At 55.9% G+C, this 27,609-nt stretch overlaps 4 protein-coding genes across 7 annotated transcripts; 1 reads left to right on the top strand and 3 right to left on the bottom strand.

Annotated features, from left to right (window-relative positions):
* The first annotated feature begins 242 nt into the window (after nucleotides 1-242).
* TBX6 (T-box transcription factor 6) lies at nucleotides 243-4,447 on the top strand. Its single transcript, XM_057750222.1, has 8 exons — nucleotides 243-360; nucleotides 446-680; nucleotides 1,631-1,898; nucleotides 1,981-2,127; nucleotides 2,209-2,279; nucleotides 3,415-3,488; nucleotides 3,571-3,754; nucleotides 3,837-4,447. The coding sequence occupies exons 1-8, from the start codon at nucleotides 243-245 to the stop codon at nucleotides 4,048-4,050; spliced, it is 1,311 nt and encodes a 436-aa protein (XP_057606205.1). The 3' UTR covers nucleotides 4,051-4,447.
* A 460-nt stretch (nucleotides 4,448-4,907) lies between these two features.
* On the bottom strand, nucleotides 4,908-12,422 carry PPP4C (protein phosphatase 4 catalytic subunit). Of its 3 annotated transcripts, none has more exons than XM_057750644.1 (9): nucleotides 12,305-12,422; nucleotides 11,899-12,063; nucleotides 8,189-8,240; nucleotides 7,605-7,655; nucleotides 7,281-7,382; nucleotides 6,497-6,670; nucleotides 6,280-6,406; nucleotides 5,433-5,622; nucleotides 4,908-5,352 (listed from the first exon to the last, which is right to left on the bottom strand). In XM_057750644.1, exons 2-9 carry the CDS (start codon nucleotides 11,994-11,996, stop codon nucleotides 5,223-5,225), a joined length of 924 nt encoding a protein of 307 aa, XP_057606627.1. In that variant the 5' UTR covers nucleotides 11,997-12,063; nucleotides 12,305-12,422; the 3' UTR covers nucleotides 4,908-5,222. The 3 variants fall into 3 exon arrangements, with proteins under 3 accessions (XP_057606627.1, XP_057606628.1, XP_057606629.1); XM_057750645.1 differs by having other exon boundaries at nucleotides 11,899-12,100; nucleotides 12,305-12,407; XM_057750646.1 differs by lacking the exon at nucleotides 11,899-12,063 and having other exon boundaries at nucleotides 12,305-12,373.
* A 2,204-nt stretch (nucleotides 12,423-14,626) lies between these two features.
* Nucleotides 14,627-19,949, bottom strand: ALDOA (aldolase, fructose-bisphosphate A). Of its 2 annotated transcripts, none has more exons than XM_057750648.1 (9): nucleotides 19,854-19,949; nucleotides 17,237-17,363; nucleotides 16,940-17,151; nucleotides 16,414-16,468; nucleotides 16,122-16,282; nucleotides 15,673-15,756; nucleotides 15,380-15,554; nucleotides 15,019-15,218; nucleotides 14,627-14,928 (listed from the first exon to the last, which is right to left on the bottom strand). In XM_057750648.1, exons 2-9 carry the CDS (start codon nucleotides 17,346-17,348, stop codon nucleotides 14,833-14,835), a joined length of 1,095 nt encoding a protein of 364 aa, XP_057606631.1. In that variant the 5' UTR covers nucleotides 17,349-17,363; nucleotides 19,854-19,949; the 3' UTR covers nucleotides 14,627-14,832. The 2 variants fall into 2 exon arrangements, with proteins under 2 accessions (XP_057606631.1, XP_057606632.1); XM_057750649.1 differs by lacking the exon at nucleotides 19,854-19,949 and adding an exon at nucleotides 18,709-18,853.
* Nucleotides 19,950-20,132: 183 nt separating this feature from the next.
* On the bottom strand, nucleotides 20,133-26,687 carry LOC130861367 (keratin-associated protein 10-10). Its single transcript, XM_057750196.1, has 6 exons — nucleotides 26,585-26,687; nucleotides 26,307-26,342; nucleotides 25,339-25,482; nucleotides 24,923-25,078; nucleotides 20,497-20,906; nucleotides 20,133-20,232 (listed from the first exon to the last, which is right to left on the bottom strand). Exons 2-5 carry the CDS (start codon nucleotides 26,310-26,312, stop codon nucleotides 20,793-20,795), a joined length of 420 nt encoding a protein of 139 aa, XP_057606179.1. The 5' UTR covers nucleotides 26,313-26,342; nucleotides 26,585-26,687; the 3' UTR covers nucleotides 20,133-20,232; nucleotides 20,497-20,792.
* Nucleotides 26,688-27,609: the final 922 nt, after the last annotated feature.

Genomic DNA, 27,609 nt, shown 5'->3' with positions numbered 1-27,609 from the left:
GGGGTCGGGGCTAATGAAGCCTGGGGGGGAGGGGAGGAGGGGAGGGTACCCAGGTATCCGGCTGCTCTTGGACCCCTTCCAGGCCCCAGGGGTCTCCACCCCAGCCTAACTCCAGGGCCCCAACGAGGGGAGGGGCTGTGATTCTGGGTCTGGAAGGGGCTGAGCTGTGAGCTATAAAGGGGGCATCTCTCAGCACTGGGGCACTCTAGGCAGCGTGACCTGAGGCCATACAGGACTACTCCATGTACCATCCACGAGAGTTGTACCCCTCCCTGGGGACTGGCTACCGCCTTGGGCCCCCGCAGCCTGGGGCAGATTCCGGCTTCCCGCCTGGCCTGGCAGAAGGCTACCGCTACCCTGGTGAGCGGTGGGAGCAGCTCCTGTGTAGGAATTGGGGTGGGGGCTGTGGCCCTCGGCTGGCTCCTCATTCTCCTCCCATCTCCAGATCTGGACACCCCCAAACTGGATTGCTTCCTCTCTGGAATTGAGGCTGCTCCCCGAACTCTGGCTGCTCCCCCACCTCTACCCCCGCTGCCCCCAGCCCTGGGCACTGAGCCGCCCCCTCCAGCCCCAGAGGGCCTTCACTCCCTCCCTGGAGTCAGCCTGAGCCTGGAGAACCGGGAGCTGTGGAAAGAGTTCAGCTCCGTGGGAACAGAGATGGTCATCACCAAAGCTGGGAGGTGAGGGGCTGGGCCAGGCTCAGAGGACCCAGTCTGTGCCTGGCGGGGCTCGCTGGGGAAAAGCAGAGCGCCTGGTGGTGGGGCTAGGTGTGGGGATTTCTAGGGAGGCTAGAGCTCTGCCTGAGTTCAGAGGGTGACTGTGGCCTGGGTCAGGGGTTATTCTGTGGCTGGACCAGAGGTCATTCTGTGGCACGGGTCAAGGGTCCGTCTGTGGAGTCCGTGGCTGGTTTAGGGACTAACCTGTGGCAAGGGTCCTAGGTCAGTCTGGGCCGGAGGCAGAAAGTTGGGTTGGGTTATAAGCCAGGACGTGGCCTAGATCAGGGGTCAGTCTGTGCCTAGAGCCAGGATTCAGACTATGACTGAGGTCAAGGGCCAGTCATTGACCAGAATCAGGGAAGTCTGGCCAGGATCAGCAGTCAGTATGTGATTAGTTCTGGGGTCACCTTGGAGGCAAGGATGTGGTCAGTGTGTGGTCTTGTGTGGGGGTCTTTATCGAGACCAGGAGCTCAGGCACTCTCATGGGGAGTCCCCTTTTTATTTTCTCGGAAGCAAGTTTGTCCAGCAGCTGTAGATTCTGGTGCTGGAGATCAAGCGAGGAGACCAGGGTGGGGAGCAGAAGGCTGCTGGTGAGATTTCCAGGAGAAAAGTGTGTCACTCCTTCTTCTGTGAGTGGAGTTTAAGGGGCCAGAGGTCAGGAATCCAGACGCTGCTCCTAACCTGCTGTGTGACTCTGCTCAGATCACCTGACCTGCCTGTCTTGTTTCTCATCTGTAAAATGGGATGAGACAAGCTCGTAGCTCTAAGATCCTACCCCCTGAGTTCTGACTCCACATCCCTCGGCTTTCTGTGACAGAATTGTGTGAGCCAGTGGCTACGCCCCCTTGCCGGTGCTGTGCCCAACCCCAGCCAGTGGGTAGCTCCAGGCCTCTCCCGTCCCTTCTCCCATCCAGGCGCATGTTCCCTGCTTGCCGAGTGTCAGTCACTGGCCTGGACCCCGAGGCCCGCTACCTGTTTCTTCTGGATGTGGTTCCCGTGGACGGGGCTCGCTACCGATGGCAGGGCCGGCGCTGGGAGCCCAGCGGCAAGGCAGAGCCCCGCCTGCCCGACCGCGTTTACATTCACCCCGACTCTCCTGCCACTGGTGCCCACTGGATGCGGCAGCCTGTGTCTTTCCATCGTGTCAAGCTCACCAACAGCACACTGGACCCCCATGGCCACGTGAGGCCCAGGCTGGGACCCCCCGGATGAGGGGTGGGGGTGGGACCAGGGTAGGGAGTCACTCCCGTTTCTTCCCTCCCAGCTGATCTTGCACTCCATGCATAAGTATCAGCCCCGCATACACCTGGTGCGGGCCGCCCAGCTTTGCAGCCAACACTGGGGGGGCGTTGCCTCCTTCCGCTTCGCCGAGACCACGTTCATCTCCGTGACAGCCTACCAGAACCCACGGGTGAGTGAGCCTGCTTGAGGGGGTGGTGTGCCCTGCCCAGGCTGTGGGAGTTTTGACTCTGGATGTGTGCCCCCCACCCAGATCACACAACTGAAGATCGCAGCCAACCCCTTTGCCAAGGGCTTCCGGGAGAATGGCAGAAACTGTAAGAGGTGGGCATCCTGCATTCATTCGCTTATTCGTTCATCAAATGTGTATTAATCGCCTACTGTGTGCCAGGCGCTGTGCTGGATGCCAGGAACACAATGTAAGTAAAAACATGTATTCACTCACTGACTTGGATGCTTGTTCAGCACCCGCTTATGTGCCAGACACAGGTCTAGGCGGTGAGGATGCAACAGTGATCGAACCAAAGTCCCTGCCCTCGTGGAACTGATGATATCCTGGTGGGTGGAGTAGACAAGTAAACAAGAGAAATAAATATTATATAATATTGTAGGGATACGTTCTAAAGAGAAAAAAGAAAGGAAGGAAGATCAGAAGGACTGAAGGGAGGCATTTATTAGATAAGAAGCTTGGAAAGCCCTCACTAAGAGGACATTTGAGAAAAGACTTGGAGGAAGTATAGCAGGGAGCTGTGTGGGTATCTGGGAACATGCCGGGGCCCTGAGGTGGGAGCATGCCCGCGGTGTGGCAGGGGTGGGGTGAGAGAGGCGATGGCGAGCCAGATTACGGTGGGCTGCAAAGGTTTCATTAGTTAGGACACTGGCTTCTAACGAACCCCTTCAGAGCTGGCCCTTGCCCTCAAGACACTTAGAGTCAGGCAGAAGAGACAGATGTTAATTCAAAGATCACCCTAACAAACATAACAGTATCACTCTTGACAGAGGTCATCAGGGAGGGTGTGTGGTGCTGTGGGAAGTCAGGAGGCCTCCTTTGAGACGTTATGCCTGAACTGAGACACGGAGGAGAAAAGCAGGTGAAGAGGGGACAGGAGGGGATTCCAGAGTGTGGCTGAGAGGCAGCTAGTGGAGGTGGGCGGAGCGAGCAAGGTGGGATGAGCTGGGGTCAGATGGTGCCCTGGCCTCGTTGCTTGGGAAGGAAGTTCCATGGATTCTAAATGCAATAGGAAACCACTGGAAAGTTGTAAGTGGGGAATAAATCCCAGTTCTGCTATTTTGTAGTCATTTAATTCTCTGGCCTTCCATTCCTTCTTCTGTAAAATGGGTATAATAATTGCACCTACCTGATGGGGTCCCTGGGTGCAATGCCTGGCACCTGGTAAGTGCCATCATCACCATCACCATCACCCTCATCATCACCCTCATCACCATCACTGTTCCCCAGGGAGCGAGATGCCCGTGTGAAGAGGAAACTGCGGGGCCCAGAGCCAGTAGCCACGGCAGCCTACGGGAATGGAGGTGAGTGTGGTCCCAGTGGTGATGGGGCCAGGCCTGAGATGCGGATCCTCCTTAGCCCACACTGTGTCTTCTGCCTCCCCAGATGTCCCAGGGGGTCCCTGCGATTCCACACTGGGTGGAGACGTTCGTGAGTCAGATCCAGAGCAGGCCCCAGCGCCCGGGGAAGCTGCCCCGGCCCCAGCTCCTCCCTGTGGTGGCGCCAGTGCTGAGGCCTACCTTCTGCACCCTGCAGCTTTCCATGGGGCCCCTGGTCACCTTCCAACCAGGTGAGTGGGACAAGGGCACAGGACTGGGCTGTTTCAGGCTGGGCGTCCCTCTCCCCTGTTCTGATACCTCTCTGCACTTCAGGAACCCCAGCTTCCCTGAGGCTCCAGACTCTGGGCGCCCAGCCCCTTACTCAGCTGCTTTCTTGGAGCTGCAGCCCGGGCCAGCAGGCTCAGGATACCCCGCAGCCGCAGCCCCAGCATCCTTTGCCTCGCACTTCCTCCAAGGGGGCCCCTTCCCCCTGCCCTACCCTGGGCCTGGGGCTTACCTGGATGTGGGCTCCAAACCAATGTACTGAGCCTTTGCGAAGCCCCTCTGCCTCCCTCCCTGTCTTCCATCACAAGCCTCCAGTTCCCTTCCCCCAGGCCTGTTGCCCCCCCCTCACTCCCACAGGCCCCATCCCCCACACCAAATGGCTACCTTGGGCCTCCCCCACCCCACTTCACACTTTGATTTCCCTCCCACCCCCCTCTGGCTTCAAAGCTCTGGCTAAGCTGCTGGAGTCCAGCTGGGGCCAGCTTCCCCTTCCCGGCTCTCACCTCGGTGTGAATGGAGGGAGGCTCTGCCTGGCCAAATGGGACCTGGGACCAGCACTCCCACCTCCCAGCCTCACCCTTGGGGCTCGGCAAGTTCTACCCCCTCACCCCAGTGGAAGCCACACCGGTCTGTTCTCAGGACCAGAGTATTTTTGTTAATAAAACTCAAAAGACGTCCGTGCTCTGGAAACATTGGGCTAATGGTGTTTGGCCCCAGGTGGGGTTGGGTGAGCATAGGTTCTATGAGGAGACCGGGGCCCCAATCTAGATTTGTCATTTCCAGCTGCTTGACCTTGTGCGTGTAAGTCAACACTCTGGGCCTGTTTCCTCTTCAGGAAAATGGGGGAATCAATGTCTTGACACTGAAGTGTTCTGAGAATTAAACAGGGCTGCCTGAGAACCTGCCCGGCTACTTAGCACTCAGGAAGCCCTCAGGAGCGGTCACTGTCGCTGAGTGAGGACCAGGAGGCTCTGGACAAGCTGACTGGCCTGAGCCTCAGCCTGCTGGCAGGATTAGGGTTCTGGGCAGTCAAGGTTCTGACACTAACCCAGGTCCCAGACTGGCACCACTGCTCACCCCCAATCAGTTCTGACACAGACCCAAAGACCATTTTTCTTCTTTTATTAGAATTTTTTTCTTTTTTTTGGTTTTTCTCAAAATTTTTATCTAAAAACAAACAAGAAGAGAAAAAAAAAAAGGAAAAAAAGAAAAACAAAATTATTGGAAACTTCATGGTTCAAGTTGGGAGACACGGGAAGAGGAGCAGGGAGCTGGTGCTCCACGCCTCTCCAGAAAAGTCCTCACCCTCGAAGTGCCCTCTCTTGGGAGGAGAGCAAAGCTGGGGACAGCCCCCCCCCCCCATGCCCAGCCTCCATCTGCAGAGGGCAGAGTCACAGTGGTCCGGGGGCCAGAGGGGGGCAGGGGCCGAAGGGGTCACAGGAAGTAGTCGGCCACGGGCTTTTTGGAGGGGATGCCCCGTGTCTCTTGGGGAGCGGCCTCGAAGATGATGAAGTCTTTTTGGAGATGCTCGTCCAGCTCCAAGATGGCAGCCACATTCCCACAGCTGGAAGGTGGAGGGCAGCAGCGTGAAGGGAGCCGCTCAGCCTAGATCCCCACCTCCACCTCCCGGCCCAGGCAGCTCACCGGTAGCAGTAGTTGGGTGCTGACCACACAGTGAGTACAGTCTCGTTGAAGTGCCACTTGTAACCTTCCATCACCAGCTGGTGGGCACGGCAGATCATGTCTATGTCATTGGCTGCGTTGAACTGGGCCACCACGTCACTGCCAAATAGGTAGCCAGCCCCACGGGGGCTCACACCCCAGCCCGTCGTGTCTGAGGCAAATGAGGGTAGGGATGACGAGAGGGTGTCTTCAGGGCGTCACTGGTTGCCCACTGCCCTTCGTAGGAGAGTATCCTGTCCCCCTCCCCCAATGAGGCCTGTATGGCAAGAGCACAGGGCCCGGATGTATTCTGAGGGAGCCTGGGGATAGGACAGCAAATGCTGAAGCAGATAAGCTCCAAAGAAGAAAGAATTTCCTGATAGTTAAGCCACCTCACCATCAGGGTGAGCATGTAATTTACTGTCCAAACAGTCACCATGCCAGGACAGCACCTTGACCCAGGGCTGCCCAGCCAGTGGGGAGGTAGTCACAGGGCAGGGAGGAAGCAGAGGTCGGTGTTACAGCACAAGAGCCCTAGACCGGCATCGGGAGGCTGGCTTTCATCCTGGCTCCGCTCCAGACGAGCTGAGGCGGCCCACAGAAATGAGGGGTCCTCAGGGGCTATTATTCGGGGAGCCAATGATTTTGCCCGTGTTCTCGCTCCTCATCGCGGGTGCCAGCCATTCGGCAATCAAGCGCGGACACCAGTGAGGACCAGTCCTGCTCTGCTCCAAACTCACCTGCCCGGACTGTCCCTTCAAGGCACCTGTTCCAACCACAGGACCCCCTCAGTCATGCACCAAACTAAGAGCAGAGCTCCTGCCCTCACCTTCAGGGTCGGACCAGAGCAGGTCACACATGGGCCCGTCGTGAGGCACCTCTTGCTTTCGGTCAATTGTCCGGATCTGGTCCAATGTCTGGATGGAGGGGGAAAGGCCCCCGTGCACACAGAAGATCTGCAGGGAAGAGCGAGAGGCGGGAAAGGAGGCTGAGGCCCGGCGCCTCTCCCATCCCTCTCGTCCCCGAGAGCCATGTGGCAGGCCTACCTTGCCATCGATGATGGCCGACAGGCTGAGGTAGTCAAAGATCTCAGTGCAGTAGCGCCACACGGTCACCGAGCCGTACTTGCGCAGACACTCGTCATAGAAGCCGTAGACCTGGGTGATCTGACGGCTCTCATGGTTGCCCCGGATCAGAGTGATGCGGTCAGGATAGCGAACCTGGATGTAGCCACCAAGCCAGGCCTGGGGTCAAGGCTCCGTCTCTCCCTCCTAGATGTCCTCACATCTGCCAGCCCCGCTCCGTCCTCATCTCTACCACCCTGGCCCAGGTTCATGTCATCTCTGCCTGAATCATGTTACACCCACCTCATAGGCTCCCAGTCCCTCCTCCAGGGATACAAAGCTGAATCCTCTCACCCTCCCCCACCCCCCTTCAACTACAAACCTCACAGCCCCTCCTTTATCCACCAGGTACGGTCCAAGCCCTTAGCAAGATACTTAAAGCACTTTGTCATCTGGTCCCTTACAATCTCTCTCCCACCAATGGATAATGTACCCCGTTGAACTCAGCTCCTTGACACTTTCTGAACCTGGTGAGCCTCTATTCCCTCCCTACAATGCCGTCCTCTGACCTCATCCTCCAGGGGACCAATCAGACGCCCCCAAGTCAAAGAAAGCTTCTCTGACCACCCAAGCAGAATCTGTCCATCACCAGCAGCACAGCTCAAGAGTCGGGGGCAGATGGAGCAGGCGATGAGGGTGGAAAGGATGCAGACAGGTCAGGCCTGAGGTGGCCCAGGTCTGGGCTCCAGAAGCCAGGGGGTCCCACCTTAAGTGCCAGCAGCAGGAGGAACGTTTCAACGCTGTAGAAACCACGATCCACAAAGTCCCCCATGAAGAGGTAGTTAGTCTCAGGGACGTCTCCACCCACCTGAGGAGGGAAGAAGGAGGTTCTGCTTGGTCCTAACCTGTCCCTGACCCACTGTGGTGGCCCATTTCCAGTCAAGCTGAGGTCCATCTTTCACAACAGACCCACGTAACTAGAGGCCTCTGGCCCCTACTCCACTCACCAAACTCAAAGTTCCCACTCTCAATTAAAAGGGTCTTCCAGTCATCCCCGGGGGCACCTTTCCCAGTGTTTCCCCACACTCACTCTGAACAGCTCCTTGAGGTCATAGAATTGTCCATGGATGTCACCGCATACCTGGAAGTGAGAAGGCAGGTCGGAACTCACAGCCCGAAAGCCTCTGCTGCCAGGGGCTGTCCTTCAAAACACCCACCGCTTAGAAGATCCTTTCCACTCTTGGCTAAGCCTCCACTTCTCAGGGCCGAAAATCTCCTCTCCCACCCCAATCCCCTCATCCCACACTGAGTGCCAGCTATTCTGTGGGCAAGAGCTAGAGCCAAGTCTTTCCAGCTAGACCTGCAGCTCCCAGAGGACTTGGCCCCCTCTGCTCTCCCTACTCCCCTCCAGGCACCCAGAATAAAGTCGTTAATAACACATACGAACACGTGGAGTCCAATTACTCACCAAATCAAGAGTCCTTCTGCCTGGCCAAGAGCATCCCTCCAACGACTCCAAAGACCCTGCCCATAACAGCCATTTCTCCTAGCAAAGCTCCCTTGAAGACGGCGCTCCCAGGGATGAGGGGCAGACCTCGGAGCCCACAAGATTAAGGGGAATGACCTCAGGCCTACAAGACCAAGCCAGGCTGTGGAGGGACAGCAGGTACTCACTGTGACTGGCGAGTCGACCCTCTGCACGTTGCTCTCCTCCACCAAGATCTCTCTAGAGACAGAAGACCAGGGTCACCACAACCGGGCCAGCCCAGCCCAATTCCTGACCTTTTCTGCGGGGGAGGATATATAAGGCTTTCCTTGAACCTCTAGGGGCCAGGTTCGGAGGTGTGCACTTTCCCCAGGATAGGCTGACCAAAGCCCCCTGCTCGAGACCCTTCCATGGCGCCCTGCTGCCAAGAGGCCAAATCCCAAGCTCTTGTTAGGCGTCCAAAGCCTTTGCAAGGAGTCTGGGACTTTCCCAGCTTTGACCCTCCCTGCTGCTCCCTCTCACGCATCCAGCGCTTACTCCCAGAGAACAGATCTCCTCCTCCTCTCCACACAGAGCCCTCTGCTCGAGACCATGCCCTTGCTGAGCTCTTCCAGCCCCTTTCTCCCACCACAGGGGCCTCCTCCCAGACTGTCCAAAGGCACAGGAGTGGTGCCCTAGGCAGGCCAGTCATCAGAGGCCCCTTCAAAGTGATATGCTGTTGACACTTTTCTGTTATTTATTTAGAGCAGTGAGGACTCTGTCCTCCCTTTCTCCTTGCAGCACAGGAGAAAGGCAGAACAGACTGCCATGTTTCTAGATTTCATCCGTAACGATCACAGCAGCCGTAAACACTTCAGTTCACACCACGTGCCGGGAGGGTAGTAAGAGCTCCGCATGGATGACGCAGGCAAACCACCACCCTCAAAGGCAGGCACTGTGATGATTCCTACGGCTCAGATGAAGAAACTGCCTGCAGTCACACAGGCAGAAACTGAATCAAGGCGGCCTGCTCCAGGGTCTGGCTCTTATCAAGCTAGTCTGACATGGGAGGCATCTGCTCAGCCCTCTCTCTGCCAGTCCCCTCCCACAAGACCAGGAGTTCCCCGGCTCAGGGCGCTCTGTATGACTCAGGTGGCTCCAGGGAGGTGTGCCCGGATGTCCAGGGATGGGAGATGGCACTAGCACTGGTCCAAAGGGCCAGACAGCAGCCAGGCTCTCCCACCTGCACTGCATCTCGTGCCAAACGTCCTCCACAACGACTGCTTATAATGACCTTTCCAAGTGACTTGGGAGGTTCCTTCCATCCTCATCTGACAAAGAAACTGAGGTTTAGAGCAAAAAGGGGCAGAATCAAGGTCACAAAGCTGGAAAGCGGCTGAATTGGAACTCGGGGGCCCAATTTCCTGAGACTTTACACCAGCCCCTTCCACAGACTCTGGGTGCGAGCAGGGCCTCAGGGGCGTGGGAACCCGGCCCCAGCTCTGTCACCTGCGGCACATCAGCAGCCCTCTCAGGGCTCACACCTGCTCACCTTCACTTCCACAATGAACACTGCCAACCAAAGCGCCAGACCCTGTCCCTGGAGATGCAGAACCTCATCTGAGCTCTGTAAGCATTTCGAAGACTTGGAGATGTAGAGGGACTTGGCGAGGGTCACACTGTTTATAGGTGATAAAGCTATACTTCATACTGACGACCACCTGATTCAAAACCCTCTGCTGTTCTAAGGTGCTGATGTTTCTCACAGGAGCAAATTCCGCTCCCAGGCCTCTGCAGTTCCAAGATTTTGCGTCTTTGTACCCTCCGAGCAAGCAAAAGCTCCTGACACTACCAGCCTCAGCCTGGGCCCCCAGTGGGTCCCCAGGGGGCCATAGCCAGGTGCTAGCGCTGGTCCTCCTCCAGACTGGGCCTGGGATAACAATGGCCACCTCAGGCCTGTGCCTAGTACCTCTGAGCTCCGTCTCAGGCGCTGGGCAGGACCCTTCAATCCCTCAGTAGCCCCCTGCTGCCTCTCACAGAGTCTAAACATCTGTCTGCTTGGCTGTCGGTGAGCGTGGAGTATAGTGAGAGACCTGGATCCAAAATCAGGCCCCCCTCCGATCAGCTGTGAGACCAGGGACGAGACATTATCTTCTCCGAGGCTCAGTTTCCTCTTCTGTGAAATAGTCACCCCTGCCCTGCCTATTCCACAGGGCTGCAAAGAGCAATGAAGACTGAACACATAACTTCTGTTATTCTGAAAACACCATGCTATCCAAACATGAGCCATCAGTCACTGTCACACTGATCCAGGCCCAGGGGGTGGGGTGGGGGGTGGAGTAAGACTTACAGGAAAAAGAACAATGCCAGGTGGCACTGGGTTTAAGTTCCTAAAAATGCCAATCAAGACTGAAGGAGCGGAGACATATAAAAACATCCTGGGGGTAGTTTGGTCAGGGAAATCTTCTTGAGCTGACAAAACACGAAGAGCCACAGACAAACATTTCAAAGGGGGCCTTGCCTGTTCACCAAACCCATGCAGGCCCTGTCTGGCTATTACAGGTCTGTATGGGGCAAAGCCAAGCAAAGAGCCCGACTGCCACTTTCTCTCTGGGTGGCCTTGGTCAAATCACTAGGCTTCAAGGAGTCACAGCTTCCTGTTCTGTAAAATGGGGCAAATAATTCCAACCTCATGGGATTGCCATGGGAAGGAAATGGATATAAGTTCTTTGCCAGTACAAGACCAGGCTAACAGTGGGCCTGCTGTCCAATAAATCTGGGGTAATTCTGCTGACTCTTTCCTCACAATTCTCCAGCATGGTGGAAGCCAAAGAAAGCTCCTCTGAAGGCAGGTAACTGGTCTCCTCATCACTGCCCACACCTCTCTGACTCCACTCCTGTTCTCATCCTGCGTGGAATGCCCTTCTTCACTGGGCCTGCCCCCATCAGCTATCCAAATTATTTTCATCTTTCAAGGCCACCTCCTCTTATAATTCTTCTCTAATAACTGCTATCCATATCAGCATTGCCCGCTTCCTACAAAGTAATAATAACACCTAATGTTTGTCCAGCACTTACCTCTTACCAAAACCTATGCTAAGCACATCCGAAGCACCAACTTACTTACTCTTCACGACCATCTTATTAAATACCACTATCCCCACTTGAAGAAACTGAGCCTCAGGGACCTCAAGGCCACCAACACAGCCAGGAAGTTGGCAGAGCTGATTCCAACCTGGTGCCATCACATTCCAAAGCCTGGCTCATAACCATTACATCATCCTCCTTCCCACAGGACTGAGCTGGGCCTCCCTTCACACCTTGCTTATTTCTACTCTGGCTTATTTACTACTATTTCCTAGGCCGCCACAATGAATACGAGAGTGATCCAACTCCACTCTCTCGCATTATGCCCAAAAAGGGACAGGCCGTGGAGAACTGGCTTCAGGATCCATTCCTTAATTGTTGAATATGAGAGTCCTCACCTGTAAGATGGGATCAATTCCATCCACCTTTCAGGGTTTTTATTGGAATTAAAAGAATATTGTAAACCACGGACTCTTTTTTGCTTGAACTCCTGTTCTTGCTGACACTCCCTTTTATCATTTTGTTCTTCGAGATCTATCCCAAAGTTCAGTCCCTCCAAAAAACGTTCTCTGTCTCCTCCAGACAGATAGGGTTGTTTCCCCGAGCTACGTACTTTCTACAACTAACTTCACTGGAAAAACATCATCTAATACTTCAAGTGTCTTTATCCAGGTCTGTCTTCCCCCAATAGGCTGGCTGCTCCTCGAGGGAAGAGGCCCTATGCCGCTCCTCTTTGGGAAAGCGTCCAGAATGAGCCAGGCCCAAAGTTCTCAGCTGGGTTTGCCACAGGCCGGAATCCCGAGCCTCTCTTCCCCGGAGCCACAGGGCTCACCTGGCCTTAGCGCACAGGGCCTTGACTTCGCTCTCCTTGATGAGCTCGCAGCGCCGCAGCTGCTCGATCTGCCGGTCCAGGTCGCTGATCTCCGCCATGGCCCACCCCCCCCCGGCGCGGGTCAGAGCTGGGGCCGCCGCCCCCTCCGCACCGCACAGGGGTCTCCTGGGAAAGGCGAAGATGAAACCGCGGAACAGTGTCCCTAGGGGGCGCAGGGTCGCGGGGGGACAACTCGATTCTGGAGGTGTCCCACCCCCCCTCCCCCCCTCCTCCCCGCCTCCCCTCACATCGGCCCCCGCGGCCCCAGGTCCCCCAGCCCGGGCCGCCCCCCTCCCCCCGCTAACTCCCGTCGAACCCCGCGGGCCCGCGCTGCGGACGGTGGCCTGGAGGGGTCTCAGACTATTACCTCCGCTGCGACTCCGACTCCGGCTCTCAGGCTCCCGGTCTTCCTCCTTCCCTCCGCTTTGGGCCGCCGCCACCTCCGCTTCTACTTCCGGCTCCGCCGCGGAAGCAGAGGGAGACCAGTTCCGCCGCGCGCCGGATGTGGCGTCATATACACACTCCCCCTCCCACGCCGCGCCCTTACCCCACCCCCTCAAGCCTAAGAATGGAAATCAGCCCAAGGAACCGGATGTCGGCACCAGGCGGGCGGAAGTGATTGTGGACTAAGCGGATTGGCGCTGCGAGGCTGTTGGAGAGCCCAGACCAGTCCTCCACACGTCAGTGAGGGGAAGCTGGAGCTGAGCCGGGGTTCTGCCTTGTAACTTTAGATTACACATTTTTGGTTACCTGTTTTAGTCTGTCTCCCCCATTACAACCCTTGAGCGATGGAACTTTGTCCTGTTCACACTTGCAGCCCCTGTGCTTACTTTGAACAAGTATTCGTTCAATGGGTGAGGGAACCCCAGTCCAAATCTCTTTCCAGGCCTCCATGGAGGACCTTTGAAGTTGTTTGGGTTTTTTTCTTTTTTCTTTTAGCCGCGGGCCATGTGGGATCTTAGTTGCCCGACCAGGGATGGAACCCATGCCCCCTCCTTTGGAAACGCAGTGTCTTTCAACCACTGGATTGGCAGGGAAGTCCCAGGACCTCCGAAGTTAGAAGCGGAAAGGAGTACACCTTCCCCACACCAAGCCTATACCGCAGTCACCATGACCTCCCTGATTGCAAAAATGGCCCCTTTGACACCCCTCAGCTGCTTATTATCTGCTGTTTTATTGTTTATTTTTTTAAGAGGAGGAAACTGGCTAAAAGAGGTTAGGTAACTTGTTCACGGTGGCATAGCTAGGAACTTTGGGTTTGAATCAAAGTTGAAATTTGAACCCAGGAAAGCTGTGTCCTCAATTCTAGTTTCTTCTGTCAGTTACTCTTTCTGGCACTAACATCATTATAAACTTTATAAAACACCCCAAGTTGGCATTTGAAGTCCTCTGCTTCCCTAGTCTCTTACTGCAGGCAGAAGTTCTTGGTTTTTTAAAGAAACTTCTTGGTGTTGGAGCCCTTTTGTAATGTCCTTTTTGCTATTTTCTATAGACTCTCAATTTCTATTTGCTTTACTTCAGACTTTGTTTCACAGAAAGCTGAGTGAGACTAGGCACAGAAGTGAGGCCACAGGCTGAAGGGGCACTAGACACTGGTTCAGTTTTGCATGTAGGTAACAGATGCAAATGAGCAGAGAAAGGACTAAGTTCTCCTAACCTCCTAGAAGGTACTAGGTTTCTATGCAAATGACTATAGGGATTCAGTAGGTCAAGAGATCAGAAAGGTGAAGATTTTTTTTTTTCCTTCTAGAGGGGAGCTCAGACAGGAAAGGGTCCATATTAAGAAATCTGGGAAGTGGTGGGACTAACTAGGTCCCTGGTTTTGTCTAGGATCTATAATACCTGAAAATCTATAATACCTGAAAAGATCCAGTGTAGTTACTGTTCCACCCCATCCTGGGAGAATGGGGAAGGGTTCAAGGCACGTCATGGGGCTAAGTGCAGTGCCCTCATTCTGGCATCATGGAATGCAGAAGCCAGAGTTTCAGTTCTTAACCCAGAACCTGAGCTCTACAGCTGTGTATGTGTGTATGTGTGTGTGCGCGCGCACTCGCATTGTTGAAGGGAGCATTAGAAAGGAGTCCAGGTTCTTTGAAGGGTTCCACAACCCAGAGTCTAAGAAGTCAGTTCTAATCCTGTATCCTTGTAAGATGGGAAGACAAACAAGCTCAACAGTATAGATTAAGGAGATATGCATTAATAATCTTGTTTCAACCAAGAATCAGTGCCATCTCCCAGCAAGATCACCTTAAGGACAAATTGGGAATAACAGCACCTACTCCTATAGCATACTTAATGTTGCCTGGCTTATAGATTCAGAAAATCTTAGTTTTTGTCAGTGGCTGGTTTTTCTTGTCACAGGGGCCTTCTACACCTGTGAGTCTGGGCCTAAAACAGGCTGAGGCTGCAGCCTCCTAAGATCAGCAGTTACACATGCACTCCCCAACTGTAAGCCTTATCAGATGCTGCTTGGTAGAAGGAGCAGAGCAATGGGTGGTTGGAAGAAAATTTGCAAGCTCTTGAAGCCCTGGGCAAGTATCATAGTATTAACCTAGTCCATCTCCTTCACCTAGTTTTCTACTCAGGAAGGAAGAACATAAAGCAAGAGCTCTTTCTTCCCTCGGCTCTGCCACCACCCCCATCCCCCAGCCCTCCCCTGCCCTAAATACCACAGACACGGACAACAGACTCCCCCTTAAATAGATGTTTATTGGCAGTAGGCTAGAAATGGTGGAGTTAGCGTACACGGACAACACCAGGCACCAATGTCACAAGGGAGGCAAGAGTGACGGGAAAGAGCAGCCTGGAGCCCAATAAGGCCCCCTCTCTTCAAGAGGGGGTGTGGGAGGGGGCGGGACCTGGAGTGTTGAGGGGGCAGCCTTAGAACACCTCTGCTTAGTAGGCATGGTTAGAGATGAAGAGGGACTCGCTGGCTGCAGCCCCCGCCTTACCACTTGGGGTGTACTTTCCTTGGCAGGCAAGGCTGTTGGCCTAAGAGGGGAAAGGAGCCAGAGTGAGAAGGTCCCTTTCTCAGAATCCTGTCCACCCCAGCGCCCTGCCCACCTCCTGCCCCATCCTTACCAGGGCTCGCTTGACGTATTCTTCCTGGGCAGCCTTCAGGTTCTCCTTCTTTCCACCCCAGGTCTTCAGGGCAGAGGCCTGCAGGGCTCGGCCATAAGAGAAGGTCAGGGCCCATGGCTTCAGCAGGGGGCACTTGTTGATGGCGTTGAGGTTGATAGATGCCTCCTCCTCACTCTGGCCACCAGATAGGAAGGTGATCCCTGCAGAACAAGGGGGTGAGATGGAGGGAGGGGTTGTTAGAGAACCCAGGGATTGGTAGGAGGCCCTTGAAGCTGACCTGGAAATCAGACCACATGGGCACAAGGATTATGGATACAGTTCATCTACCTCCCAGAGGTCGAGATGAGGGTGTGGGTCTCACCAGGGACAGCGGGGGGCACTGTGCGGCGCAGCGCCGTGACAGTTGCCATGGCAATCTCCTCGTGAGAATATTTGTGGGTGCAGGCGTGGCCTGGGGTTACCATGTTGGGCTTCAGCAAGGTGCCTTCCAGGTAGATGTGGTGGTCACTCAGAGCCTTGTAGACAGCAGCCAGCACCTAGAACAGGGCGGGACCAAAGTGGGATGGGGTGGAGTGAGGGGATGGGGGTCAGCCCCAGGGCCCCTCGACCAGCTCCCTAGCCCACCCACACCGCCCAGGAAGGCAGGCCACTTACCTTTTCGGTTACATACTGACAGCGTTTCAAGTCATGGTCCCCATCAGGGAGGATCTCGGGCTCCACAATGGGTACAATGCCGTTCTGTGGGGTGAGGGACAGGGTAGCTGTGAGGCCTCCTAACCCAGGGCCCCACCTATGGCTCTCCATAGCCACTGGCCAAGAGCTTATCTCCATGATGACAGAGACCCCTGGTTTCACAGAGACTCCTGGTTTCACAGCCCTAGGCAGATTGTAGGAGATTACCCATCTCCCCAGATCCACCCACACAATCCCTATGCTGCCCTTCTGCTCACAGAGACCTCCATGGGCCTAAGCCTGGTGCTTGGTGAGGATCCGAAGCAGCTGCCTTGGGAGAAGTAAGTATCCTGGCAGATGGGTAGCAGGCTAACTGACACACTGGAATGCAATGAGGTGGGAAGTGGCCTCTTGGGGACCTACAGACCCACCTGCTGGCAGATGCTGGCGTAACGGGCCAGGACGTTAGCGTTTTCCATGATGGCGAGGGAGGAGGGGGTGTGTTCCCCGATCTTCAGCACACAGCGCCACTTGGCAAAGTCAGCTCCGTCCTTCTTGTACTGGGCACAGCGCTCCGACAGCCCATCCAGCCCTGAAGAGGGGATGGAGGAATCAAAGCATGGCAGAGGAAGGGGGTAGGTGGCTCCCACACACCCTGGGCACCCAGAGGGGTACTGACCCTGGTGGGCTGGTCGATAGGGCCAGGAGCTAAACAGGTCTCACCTTGGGTGGTTGTCTCGCCATTTGTTCCTGCCAGGGGTACCACACCCTTGTCTACCTGTTGGGGTGGGGGGGCAACAACACAGGACAGGGGAGTCATCTCTAGCGCCCTTTTCTCCTCTGCAGCCCTGCCCTGTTCCGGCTCTACTTCATCTCTCCAGTATCTTTCCTGGTTTGTAAATGTTTCACTTAGTCACAGTATCTGCTCTTCTGAGGCAGGACACACACAGACAGCTTGGGTTCCTACCACTTACTAATCCTGTGAGCAAAACACTTCACGGCCTTGAGCATCTGCTTTTTCAATTGTATAGTGAGCGTAACACCTGGCGCTCACAACTGCAAGGATTAAAAGTGCCAAGCAGGTCCCATAAGTTTCTAGCTTTTTTACACACGATTTGGAGGTGACCTAGGGCAGACTCACCCAATTCTCCAGGCTCCCAACCGAAAGTTCATCCCCCAGCCTGTTAGTCTGGATTTCTTTCCCCCAGAAGCATCTTACGTCTCACATCCTGAGGCCTAGCCCCCTCACCTTGATGCCCACGACACCGCCCTTGGCTTTGATAACTTGGGGGAAGGCACGCCCATCATCTGCCTTCTGGTAGAGCGTCTCATGGAAGAGGATGACGCCCCCGATGCAGGGATTCACACGGTCGTCGGCAGTCAGCAGCAGTTGGCGGTAGAAGCGCCGGTTCTCCTCGGTGTTCTCAGTGCCAATGGACTGCAGTCGCTTGGCAATGCTCCCTGGAGGTAAGCATCATGTGGGAATGAGGGGATCAGCCTATCACCCCCAACCCTGGGCCCTCCTCCCACTGTGTCCTGCCCGCACCGGTGGACTCATCTGCAGCCAGGATGCCCTTGCCCGGAGCCACGATCCGGTGAGCGATGTCACAGAGCTCCTTCTTCTGCTCCGGGGTCAGTGCTGGGTATTGGTGGGGCATGGTGCCTGTCAGTTCCTGGGCAGAGGAGACAGACGGGGGAGGGCTAGTTAGCAGGGTCGTCCCATGGTCTCCCAACAAGCAGGGCCCCTTGCCTAGAGGTCAGGGCAAAGGTTCCCTACCTCCCCTGCCCCACACCCGGCAGGTCTTGGGGCACTTCCTGCCCCAGCTCTCCCCTACACCCAACTTCCCTATACTCGGCCTGCCTCCTGTACCTTTCCTAACTCTGTTTGTTGCTGGGTGTTACCCAGCTGAGGGTGGGGCTGTATACTGGCATCTGGGGTAAAGGAATAGGCCAGAGCCATGGACAGGCAGGTCATGTGGAAGCCGGACCCTCCTGGCTTGCGCTCTGCCATGGGGTCACCTTGCTTGGAAGCAAAACTGAACCAGAGTATTTTAGAATTAGAGGTTGTGTGTAGGCCGAAGGCGCAACCTCCTCATCTGAAAGGAACCAGAGAAGGGAAAAGGTCTGTATTTCAAGCCACACAGCAACCCTAGAGCCAGATCTGAGATTAGAACTCAGATCTTCTGACTCTTACAGGAGTGTTCCTTCCTATCCACCCAAGATCCCAGGGCTGGCTCAGGCTCCATGGCCCCAAGGACACCCCAAGGTCAGGCTCCCCCCTCCCAGGGTGCTAAGTAAAGGGTGTTAGGAAGAAGGCAGGAGGATAATCTGAAGCCCAGAAAAGGGCCCCAGAGGAAGCCTAGCCCGACGTGGAAGAAAGGGGTGAGGTTTGCGATTCTCACTGCTCATACGGGGTAAGAGAATGTGGAGGAGAGGCAAGCGCCCCAACCCTTCCCCTGCAAAATGCTCCTGTCTGCTCCGCGGCTGCAGCTGTTCCAGGCTCAGAATCAAGGTCACCCGATAAGGAAAGACAGGGCAGGTGTTAATGGGGCATCAGGCACTGCCCAGGAGGCTCCCCTCCTCACCAGGGGCACCCGTCTCCTAGGACAGGGACCAACCACCCGCTTTCTTTCCGGAACCCCGAGGCAGTATATGAGCTGGCCTCCACCCCTCGCTGCCTCCTTGGACCCCTGCAAAGGCAAAAGGGGCCATAATCTTTGTATCAAGAGTCCTAACAAGAAAAGGGGAGGGGGAAATGGCCTTCCACCTCGTCCGGCCTCCTTCCTCCCTGCTGTGACTCAGCGCGGAGCGGCCGCTGCATTGCGCAGCAAACCGAGGGAGCTCAGGCTGGAAGGGCTGGGGAGTCTGGGCTGGGAGCATACGTGTAGGTGGTGGTGGAGGGCGGAGATGCTGGGGCCGGGTGGGGGGGCTCCGCGCGGACGCCCGACCCGCCACTACACCCCGGATCCTTCTCCACGACCCTCTCCCTGACCTTCGCACGTGGCGAGGGGCGCTCACCTGGCACAGGAGAGGGGCGGGTTGGCGGGGTGGAGCGGTGGAGGGCCGCGGGCCGGCGAGTGGGCTGAGGGGCGAACGCGGCCGTCGTCACCAGGACTCTGGTTCTGCGGCGCGTTCCACGGGGAACGCAGCCTACTCAGCTCCCGAGGGGGGTGCGCGGGGGCGGGCGGGCCGGCGCTGGCGCCCGGCCTTATAAAGGCACCGCCCCCCCCTCCGCGGGGCTTCTCCCTTTGCAGGGGGCGGGAGGCGCCCCGGCGTCCAATCGCAGGCGAGGAACTGTGCACTAGGCCGCCCCGGAAAGGCGAAGCCGGGAGGCGGCGCTTGGGCGCCGACAGTGCGGCCAGAACACGACCCCTCCCTACCCCGTCCCCCTCGGACGTGACTCGGGCCACATCCCGCGGGTCGCGGGGGCTCTCCCCTCCCCCCCTCTCCTCCTCCCCCGACCCCCCTCCCCCGCCCGCCCCCGGCCTGGCGCGCTTTGGGGCGCTGTGACTCAGCCGATTTCTGGCACCGGAGGGGATGGGGATGGGGGTGGGGGGAAAGCGGGTGGCAGAGCCCGGAAAGACTGCGGCTCCGCTTCCCCGATCCCGCAGGCCCAGCCCCGCGGCCCGGGGCAGCCCCGGCTTCCGGCTGCGCTGAGGCAGCGTGTCACCCTGGAACTGAATCCAGAGGCCAGGCGACTGCGCGCGCCGGCGGAAGAGAGGCGGAGGAGAGGGCGGCGAGGGCACGCACAGGGAGCGCGAGGCGGCGGCCGGGGCTGGCCGGGGGCGGAGGCTAGGCGGCAGCGGGTCCGGGTGCCCCGCCGCATCTGCGCCCCATCCCGGCGGGTCCGGTCTCCCGCACGGGCGGGGCCAGCCTGGCCCGCGAGTGCGCACGCGCTCGCCAGCTGGGCCGCCCCCCCGAAAGCCGGACCCAGCGGAAACCCGCCGGCTACCGCTCTGCCCAAGCAAGTCTGGCGGTGCGGGGCGAGAGTCCCTGCGAAACTTCTCCGTGGCGCTGACTTCCCTCTCCAAAATAAAATCCTTCCCCCAGCTGCCAGCCTCCCAGATACTCTTCTAGCCTCCCCATCCTACCCGCCAGGTCTCCCCTCCTAATGCCGACGCCTTCAGGCCAACCCCACCCCTCTCCGTCCTGCTGTCGCCCACCTGCAACGAGGAGGCCGAAGGAGCGGGCAGAGCCTGGTCAGCAGTGAGTGAGCCAGGCCACACCCGGGCTGGGTTATAAGGCAGCTCCTGCCCTCCCCCGAACCAATGTCCCCAACCTTCTCCGGTGACCCCTGCCCTTTCCTCGCCACAGATCCCCTGGCAGGGACCTATATTTAGGGAAACCTGAAGCCCCTGACATTCACGCCAGCTTGGGGCCTAAAGTTAAGGATGGGGAGGAAGCTGTGGGCCTGCCTATTCTGGGGGTGGGGGGGAGGGTCCCCTGCCCACTCACCGGTACTTCAAAGGAAATTTCTTCCTTGGAAATCCAGACCGAGGCCCTCAAAAGGTTGTCAAGAGAAATACATCTTTGGACACGGATCTGTGAGGAGGGAAGGAGGGGTAAGGAGACAGATCCATGGCCTTCCCTGCCTCCTTCTCTGATTCCCTGACTCTGGGCCTCACGCTGGCTGTTGTGATTCTCTGGAGCCTGTTTCTTTAGAGGGAGAGCAGACGCAGGCACTCACACCTCAACATAACCAAGAGTCCATGGGCAGGGTGTGCCTGGGGGACCCCTACCTCCTGATACTCAAGGCCCAAGTTTGTCCCATCATGCTCTCTGGTGAGCAGTGTCCCCCACCCTCACCTTCAGATAGGATGGTTTACTTGGGGAGGGGGAGGGGAGGGCAGGGGCACCTGCCAGAGCACCAGCCCCTCTTTCTTCTGGCCCCCCAAAGGGGCTGCCGTCCAGGCGGCCGAGGGCTGTCTGAGTCCCGCTCTGCAGGGAGCCAGGCTCTCCACTGCTGGTTCCCAGGCCGGTGAGCTGGGTAGGCCATTTGTGGTTCCAATAGCCTGGAGAAAGGTGTCCTGAGGCCCCTCAGGGAACAGGGCATGTGGGCCTTGGGGGCTGGCCGCTCCCCAAAGGGCAGGGACCCTGGGCGGTCATCGGAGCTTGATCTCAAAGCAGAGACAGTTGAGGCTCTGGCAGTCAGGGAGCTGGCACGCACAGGCACAGTCGCAGAGTGGGCAGCAGCGAGGGCAGCGAGGGGCCCAATCCTGAGGGAGAGGAGAATGGGGTGAGGGAGGTGGGCAGGAGGAACAAGGACCAGAGCCTGGAGCTGCTTCCTTCTCAGGGGAGAAGGGAACAGAGGCCTGGAAAGTCACATTTGCCCAGTGGATCAGAGGGTACAATCCGCTATTCTTGAAAACAAATCAATTCTTTGTGCTGTTGAGAAATCAGCAAGGAGGCCATGTTTGTAACAACTGGGTTCAGGAGCTGGAAGAAATCATTCAGTTGGGGTTCGGGGGGTCCTTTCTTTCTCCCCATCTTATAGATGAGGAGACTGAGGACCAGAGATCAGCTGGCCCTGGACCCACGCTTAGGTCACAATGTTCAGCTCAGAGATGGTTCTACTGTATCCTTGCAGCCTCATGCAATTCAAAGTCGTTAGACAGGGAAAGCACAGACACACTCTGTCTATGATGAAAACAACTTATTGGTTTTCTGAATTTCTTCCTTGGCCTAAGACCAAGCTGGACCTCATTCATCCTCCACTTCTGAGCACCTACTCTGTGCCAGGCACAGACTGTGTTCATGAGTGATTTTTAAAACTCTTTCTAGTTTTCCTTAAAAGTAGTAATTTACAGGTTTAATTTTTTAATGTTTAAAAGGAGTTACATCTCTTTTTATTTATCAGAATCTTGAGTAGAGGGCCTCTTTACAAAAGAGGAAATGGAGGTTCAGAGAGGGAAGTGATCGTGCAAAGGAATACAACTAGGGAATGGGGCTGCAATGGGTCTGGGCCTGCCTGCATGCAGTCCCGAGATCCCCCCTGACCCCTCTGCTTCCCAGGGCCATGAATATCAGCTTCTTTCAGGGTCTGCTAAGGCAGGGACAGTTCATCTCCTGTCTCCACTGAGCTACCAGGGGACTCAGGCTCAGCAGGTGTCTGAGAGACAGAATTTTGAATGAATGAATCCATCAAAGCATATCATTTTTCCCTCTTTAGGCAAAGAAGAAAAAAGAGGGCTTCTTGGCTACCAGGGGAGACAGAAGGTGTGCCTCTCAGGGAATAGGAACAGCATGTCCTTAGAGACGGGGAGAACTGGTCTACTCCGACCCAATCCTCTCCTGCCCTGGGACACGGATGATTTGCCACCGCTTCAGGCATGGACTGGAGTCAGGCCAAGTCGCTGGAGTGGGACACACCCAGGATGTGTGACAGAAGATTGGCTCCTTGAGGCCTGAGGCAGAGCTAATGACAGTCACAGTTGCACAGCTCAATCAGACACCGGGCCAAGCCAGGAATAGGGGAATGACCTTTAGAAGAGCTGAGGTTTCGGGGTGCGGTGTCCGATGACTGGTGAGATCAGATATCACTAGGGGCTGTGGTGAGGGGAGGGCATTTGCTCCTGCCAAAAGGATCGTCTCTATAGGAGGAGGTAGAAGTCTCTCATGCTGGAGGGGAGACAGTGAAGTGGTTTCCTTGTGTTTGATGGGGGTGTAGTTTGGAGCATCTCTGCGGAGTCCTGGTCTGGGCTGAAGTCAGCTCTGTGGGTTTTTGGAGGACCGCACCGTCATTCTGTGTGCAGAATCGGGGGCTGAGAGAGGCGCCACTGCCCTCATCTCAGAGGAGAGGGTACTAAAAGCATCTCTTGGCTTTGCCCCCTGGAAGGGTTGGGCCCTAGTCATTAATAACTAGCTAATGGACATCTTGACTCTCACAGGCAGCCTTGTGGCTTCTGGAAGGAATCTGCTTTTTCAGTACATTAAACAAGGGCTCCATGTGACTGTTAACCCTCATGTTTCTCTAGGCCCTGTAGTTTTTCACTCTGATTTCTTTCACTTTGAGGTTGTGAAGGCCAGCCATCGTTACTGTTTGGAGCTCAGGGTTTGAATCTAATTCAGGCCCAAGTTTGGCTAATTCACGATTTGAGCCTCAGTTGCCTCGTCTCTGAAATATATTTTAAACACAACACCTACTTCACAGGGTCCCTGTGGGGGATCAGTGGAAGGAGTGAGCTCTCAGAGAAAGGGAGCTCTTCTCCTCACAGCCCTTTTCCCTTGGCTGCAGCTCTTAACCCTGGTGTATGTGTCCGTCGTGTAAGAACCTGTTAAAGATACGCAAATTCCGATCCCATTCCAGATCTCCTGGGCATAGGACCTGGATGCCTGGCTTTCCATTTAAGCCTCGTCCCTGCTTCTGATCACACACGGGGCTGAGAACCAACCACTGCCCTGGATTGCATCATTTCTCACACTGGATTGAGAATGTGAGGCAATTTCTCACATTGCCTACTTACTTCTCTCTGTCCTTCGCAGGAATGTAAGCCCTGGGGCCGAGCACAGTGCCTCAACAGTGACTCCATAAATCTTTGGTAAGTGAATAAGTGAATGAATGAATGAATGAGGTCCTCACGACACACCTGTGAAAGAAGTAGCACAGGCACGTTCCTCCCTGAGAGGAAGAGAAACCTGGGTGTTTGTCTCCACCTGGGCTTTAGGCCTCTGTAAGCCTCAGTTTCTACAGCTGTGAAGGAGGCAAGAGCTTTGGGATATTTGTGGGTGCTGTTGTTACTATAAGGAAACTGAAGAACAAGAGGCCTTCCTGTGCTTTGTGGAAAGACAGCTCAAGGACAGAATGACCCTGCCCCTCCACTTGTCATTCTGGAATCCTTCCTGGCTCTGGCAGAAGCCGGGCAGAAGCCGGGCAGGATCAGGCCCTGAGGTCTCTGGGCTTGGATGCTCTGCCGCCCTGGAGGGGTGGGAGGGGGTGGGAGGAGCCAGTCCCTGCCGCCAGACAGCGCACCTCACTCTCAAGGAGGAAGAGAGGCCTGACTCTTCCCTCCCCACGGACAGAAGCCTAAGGGAATGGTGTCCCCAGGATAGAGGGCCAGAAATCATTTTGTAATTGAGCATTTCCTATAAAATAGAAGGTTTGAGGACCCAGGGTCTTCTCCTTTTTCCCCTTTGTCCCCTCAGCCCCAGCCCTGGGCCCCGTCTCCCGGCTACCCCTGGGAAACCAGAAGCAGACTATCTGAAAGAGGAGAACTCCTTGCCCCATAATTTATTTTGAAACTCAAAACATCTTGCAGGGATTTGCAACTGCAGTCTGCCCAAGTTATGAATCTGCTTGGTCTTTTCCCCTCACTCTTCCCTCCCTAGGGAAGGTCCCCACTTCAAGGGCAGGAGCTTTGCTGTCTGCATCTCTGAGCCCAAAATAAGCACAGCCTAGGAAGGTGGTCAATGACACTTAACATCTTTAAAGCCACAAATGCAAAAGTGGCCTGTCCTCTGCGAGCCCGGTTTCTCCCTGAGGGTTCTGTTTCAACACATGATGGAGCAATTTGCTGTGCAAGATTCTACTGTGGAATGCTGGAGAAGTGACTACATTTCCCTGCGCCAATGTATTCCCCTGTAAAAGGAGGATAAAGACATGGATAGGTAGCCAAGGGGGTGATGTTATGTTAAAAAGGGCAAGTGGCAGTTGTGAGGAAACAGTCTGTGTGGCATAAGTGGTATGACTACATTTTACCAATAGTGACAGTACTGTATGTATACTAGTCCATGAGGGACATACACCAAACGCAGCAACCTTGGTTACAGAGCTAGTTTATAAAGTGACTTGTACTTCCTATGTATTTCTACATGCACGCTTTGTAATAAAAAAAATACGTATAGTTTTTTTTTAAATACCCAGCTCTCAGTGTTGTTAATAAAGTAGCACAGTATTTAGAACATTGTATTTACTCTGCAAACAGAAGGAGCTCGGTGAGGGGCTGTCTTTTCTTTTAACCACCTTTTTCAGAAGTAGAAATGTGCCCTACATGTTACAGGCATTACCTTTCTCCAGCTGCCGCCCTATGTTCCTTTCTCCAAGTAGCTTTCATTACCAGAAAATATCTGATATGTTGTTTATGTTGTTTTTGGCTGTCTCCCTCTGACCCAGTACCTGGAACTGTGCCTGGCCTAGAATAGGTGCTCAGTAATAAATTTTGTTGAACCAAAAAGTGAATGCACAGATAGTACCAAGATCAGGACTCAGGGGCGGGGGCCCAGGGCGAGAACTCACAGCTTCAGCAGGCTGGGGGCAGCAGGCATCCAGGCAGTGGGCGGGGCTGGGCAGAGGGAAGTCGCAGGCTTCTGCACAGGTCCAGCAACAGTCTTGGGGCCTGGAGGCGCCTTGCTTTCTGCAGGGGGAGCTGCAGTCTGTGGAGCAGCCCTGGGCCTAAGAGAGAGCAGGGCTCAGGATCTGGGCCAGGCGGCAGGCAGGGAGGGACAGCCAAGACTCGGTTTTGGGGAGAGGGGCAGGAAAAGGTTCAGCTAGGGACAGGAGAGGAAGACCCTCCTGGGCCCACAAAAGGAACAGATACAGGGACTAAATGGCAAATGTATCTCAGGGTAAAGGCCTGCAGATGAGGGAACAAACTGACCAGGTTCTTCTTCCCCTGCCAGGGCCCACCTTTCAGCCCCCACCAGGCCCCTCACCAGCAGGCAGTGCCTAGTCAGCAGCACTAGGCCCAGCAGCAACAAATAGATGCCCACGGCGAGGACGACGATGGCGGGGATGGGGAGCAGCAGGGAGGGACTGCTGACGGGAGCCGGGGTTGGATTCCACGGGCTAGAGGAGGCCTGGACAGCACAGGAGGAAGGAGGGATGGGGAGATGCGGAGGGGCTGCAGGGACACAGAAATACCAGGAGGGACACAGGAGGTGGCTGGGAAAAGGGGACGAACAGCCACCACATGGTGGGGAAAGAGTCAGTAGGACTACACTGTCTTGTCCCCAAACCTGCCTTTTCTCGTCATCCCCATTTCAGCACCATCAAAGAGCTGTTGGTCATTCTAGACTCTTCCAAGACTTATTGCTCTTCCTTTCAGAATGCCTCTCCAAACAGATCTATTGTCTCTGCTTCCACTGCAGTACTTTACCATCCCTCAGCACACAGTACTGGCCCCTGTCTTGCAAAGTGCAGTTGGGCCCTCTCCTCACCAGCTGTCCTTGTGTATCCCTCCCTCCCTTACAATCTATCAGTGGCTCCCACTGACTCAGTCCAAACTTCTTATCTCAGTGACAAAGGCTCTAATCTAGCCCTGCCTACCTCTCCCTCTGTCCGCCCATTACACTCCAGCCATACTGAAGTCCTAGCAGTTCTCCAAATGCCCCAGCCTCTCTCTCATGCCCATATCTCTACCCATGCTGTTCCTTCTGCCTGTGGTGCCTTTTCTCCTCGATTTCTTGACTAATCCCTCATCTTGCCAGAGTGGGATGTGCCCTTCCGTGGGAAGGCCGTCCCTGCACTCTCTTTCCGTCTCACAGCTCTTGTCCTGAGCTGGAAGGGTCTGTGTTGGGTAAAGAGCCCCGTCTCCAGCCCAGGCTCCAAGGCAGGCCAAGTCAGGGTGAGCTGCAGGCGCTGAGGGGGCCGCTGCAGAGAGGCGTAAGGGGCCTAGACTCACGTCCATGGGGCAGGACAGCGCTGGTCAGTCCAGGAGCTGCAGAGAGAAAGTCCTGGGCCTCAGAGACTGAGAGGGGCCATTGGGCTGGGGTGCCCATTCTCCTCTCATTTCCCGTTTGGGGAAACTGAGGCCAAACGATGGCCCCTGGTCCAGGCAGTGAGGAACGGGGGTTCGGGGATTCGGGGCAGCGCCTCCTTCGAAGGTCCCAGCCCGACCCAGGCCACACCCCTCCGTTATCCCCAAATCCCGGGCTCCCTCCATCGACCTAGCCCCATCACCTGCGCCCTCCGGCCCGCGGGCAGTTCACGAATTCCGCGCTTTGTTTGCTCCAATCGGCCGCGGCGGCTGCACCGCCCAGAAGCCTCCCGCTGCTTCTCGCTGTTGCCATGGGGATGAGAGCGCCGCTCGTACGGCGGCCTCCCAGACCCAAACTTCCTTCTGCCCGCCTCGCTTCCCTCTTCCGGCCTGTGGACACCAGTTCTTCTTTTCAGTCGCGGGCTGCTGGCCTTTCCCGCAGTTCCGGAAGATAAACGGCGGGTTCCCGCCGCTACCCGCCTGGCTCTGATCCTCATCGTGTGCTGGGTTCTGCGGCGCTACCAAGGCCAGACGGCACCCCCGGGCTACACCGCCGACTGGCTGTGTGGCATCGCCCTGGCCACTGGGCTTCACGGAGTCCACTTTCTCCTCTGTAAAACGGGGAAACGCCTGCCTCCAAGGGATATTGTAAAAATCAGAGCCACTTCTTAATTGTGGAGAATTATCCTCAATATTATTTCAACCTGACCCCCTCATTTTTATTGACAGTGCCCAAATTTAAGATTCATCCTCTGGTCTCTTCCACCTTCACATTGTTGTCAACGTGATTTCCTGTAACCCACGTCAGATCTGCCTTTTCAACTTTTAACCCCCCAAAGGGCTCCCCACTGACTCCAGGATAAAGCCCACATGCTTTAGGCGACTGTCTACAGCATCCACTCTGGGCCCCGCCTACCTTCCGTGTATTCATTCACAATGTATCCCACAGGGTGCCAAGCACCGCGCTAGGCTCTGGGACTCTAGCAGAGAACAAGGCAGACAAATTCCTGCCCTCGTGTTGCGTATATTCCACCGGGGGAAGAGGACCAGATAACATGTAAACAAATAAGATTGTTTTGTGCCCCATCAGCTCATGCAAGTTTCCACCTTAGGACCTGTTCAAGATTCCTGAACCAGTGCCTAGGGTTTCACAGCTGCTGTTTCCTCTGCGTAGAACACCCTTCCCCTGTCTCCACCTTGCTCCCCCCTCCCCCCCCCAACACCTTCC

Source organism: Hippopotamus amphibius, chromosome 9 (assembly GCF_030028045.1).
Source record: "Hippopotamus amphibius kiboko isolate mHipAmp2 chromosome 9, mHipAmp2.hap2, whole genome shotgun sequence".
NCBI lineage: Eukaryota > Metazoa > Chordata > Mammalia > Artiodactyla > Hippopotamidae > Hippopotamus > Hippopotamus amphibius.
The sequence above is the reverse complement of the archived record's forward strand: the minus strand, read 5'-3'. Positions and strand labels throughout refer to the sequence as shown.

Coding starts and splice junctions, on each gene's coding strand:
- ALDOA (XM_057750648.1), bottom strand. CDS start 17,348: ATGCCCCACCAATACCCAGCACTGACCCCGGAGCAGAAGAAGGAGCTC. Junction 16,283..16,413: donor TGGCGAGACAACCACCCAAG/GTGAGACCTGTT, acceptor TCCCCTCTTCAG/GGCTGGATGGGCTGTCGGAG. Junction 15,555..15,672: donor GTCAGTATGTAACCGAAAAG/GTAAGTGGCCTG, acceptor GCCCTGTTCTAG/GTGCTGGCTGCTGTCTACAA.
- TBX6 (XM_057750222.1), top strand. CDS start 243: ATGTACCATCCACGAGAGTTGTACCCCTCCCTGGGGACTGGCTACCGC. Junction 1,899..1,980: donor CACTGGACCCCCATGGCCAC/GTGAGGCCCAGG, acceptor CTTCCCTCCCAG/CTGATCTTGCACTCCATGCA. Junction 2,128..2,208: donor CAGCCTACCAGAACCCACGG/GTGAGTGAGCCT, acceptor CCCCCCACCCAG/ATCACACAACTGAAGATCGC.
- PPP4C (XM_057750644.1), bottom strand. CDS start 11,996: ATGGCGGAGATCAGCGACCTGGACCGGCAGATCGAGCAGCTGCGGCGC. Junction 8,241..11,898: donor GCCCTGTGCGCTAAGGCCAG/GTGAGCCCTGTG, acceptor TTCTGTCTCTAG/AGAGATCTTGGTGGAGGAGA. Junction 6,407..6,496: donor CGGCCATCATCGATGGCAAG/GTAGGCCTGCCA, acceptor TCTTCCCTGCAG/ATCTTCTGTGTGCACGGGGG.
- LOC130861367 (XM_057750196.1), bottom strand. Junction 25,079..25,338: donor TGACTAGGCACTGCCTGCTG/GTGAGGGGCCTG, acceptor GCTCTCTCTTAG/GCCCAGGGCTGCTCCACAGA. Junction 20,907..24,922: donor GCCCCCAGCCTGCTGAAGCT/GTGAGTTCTCGC, acceptor CCTCTCCCTCAG/GATTGGGCCCCTCGCTGCCC.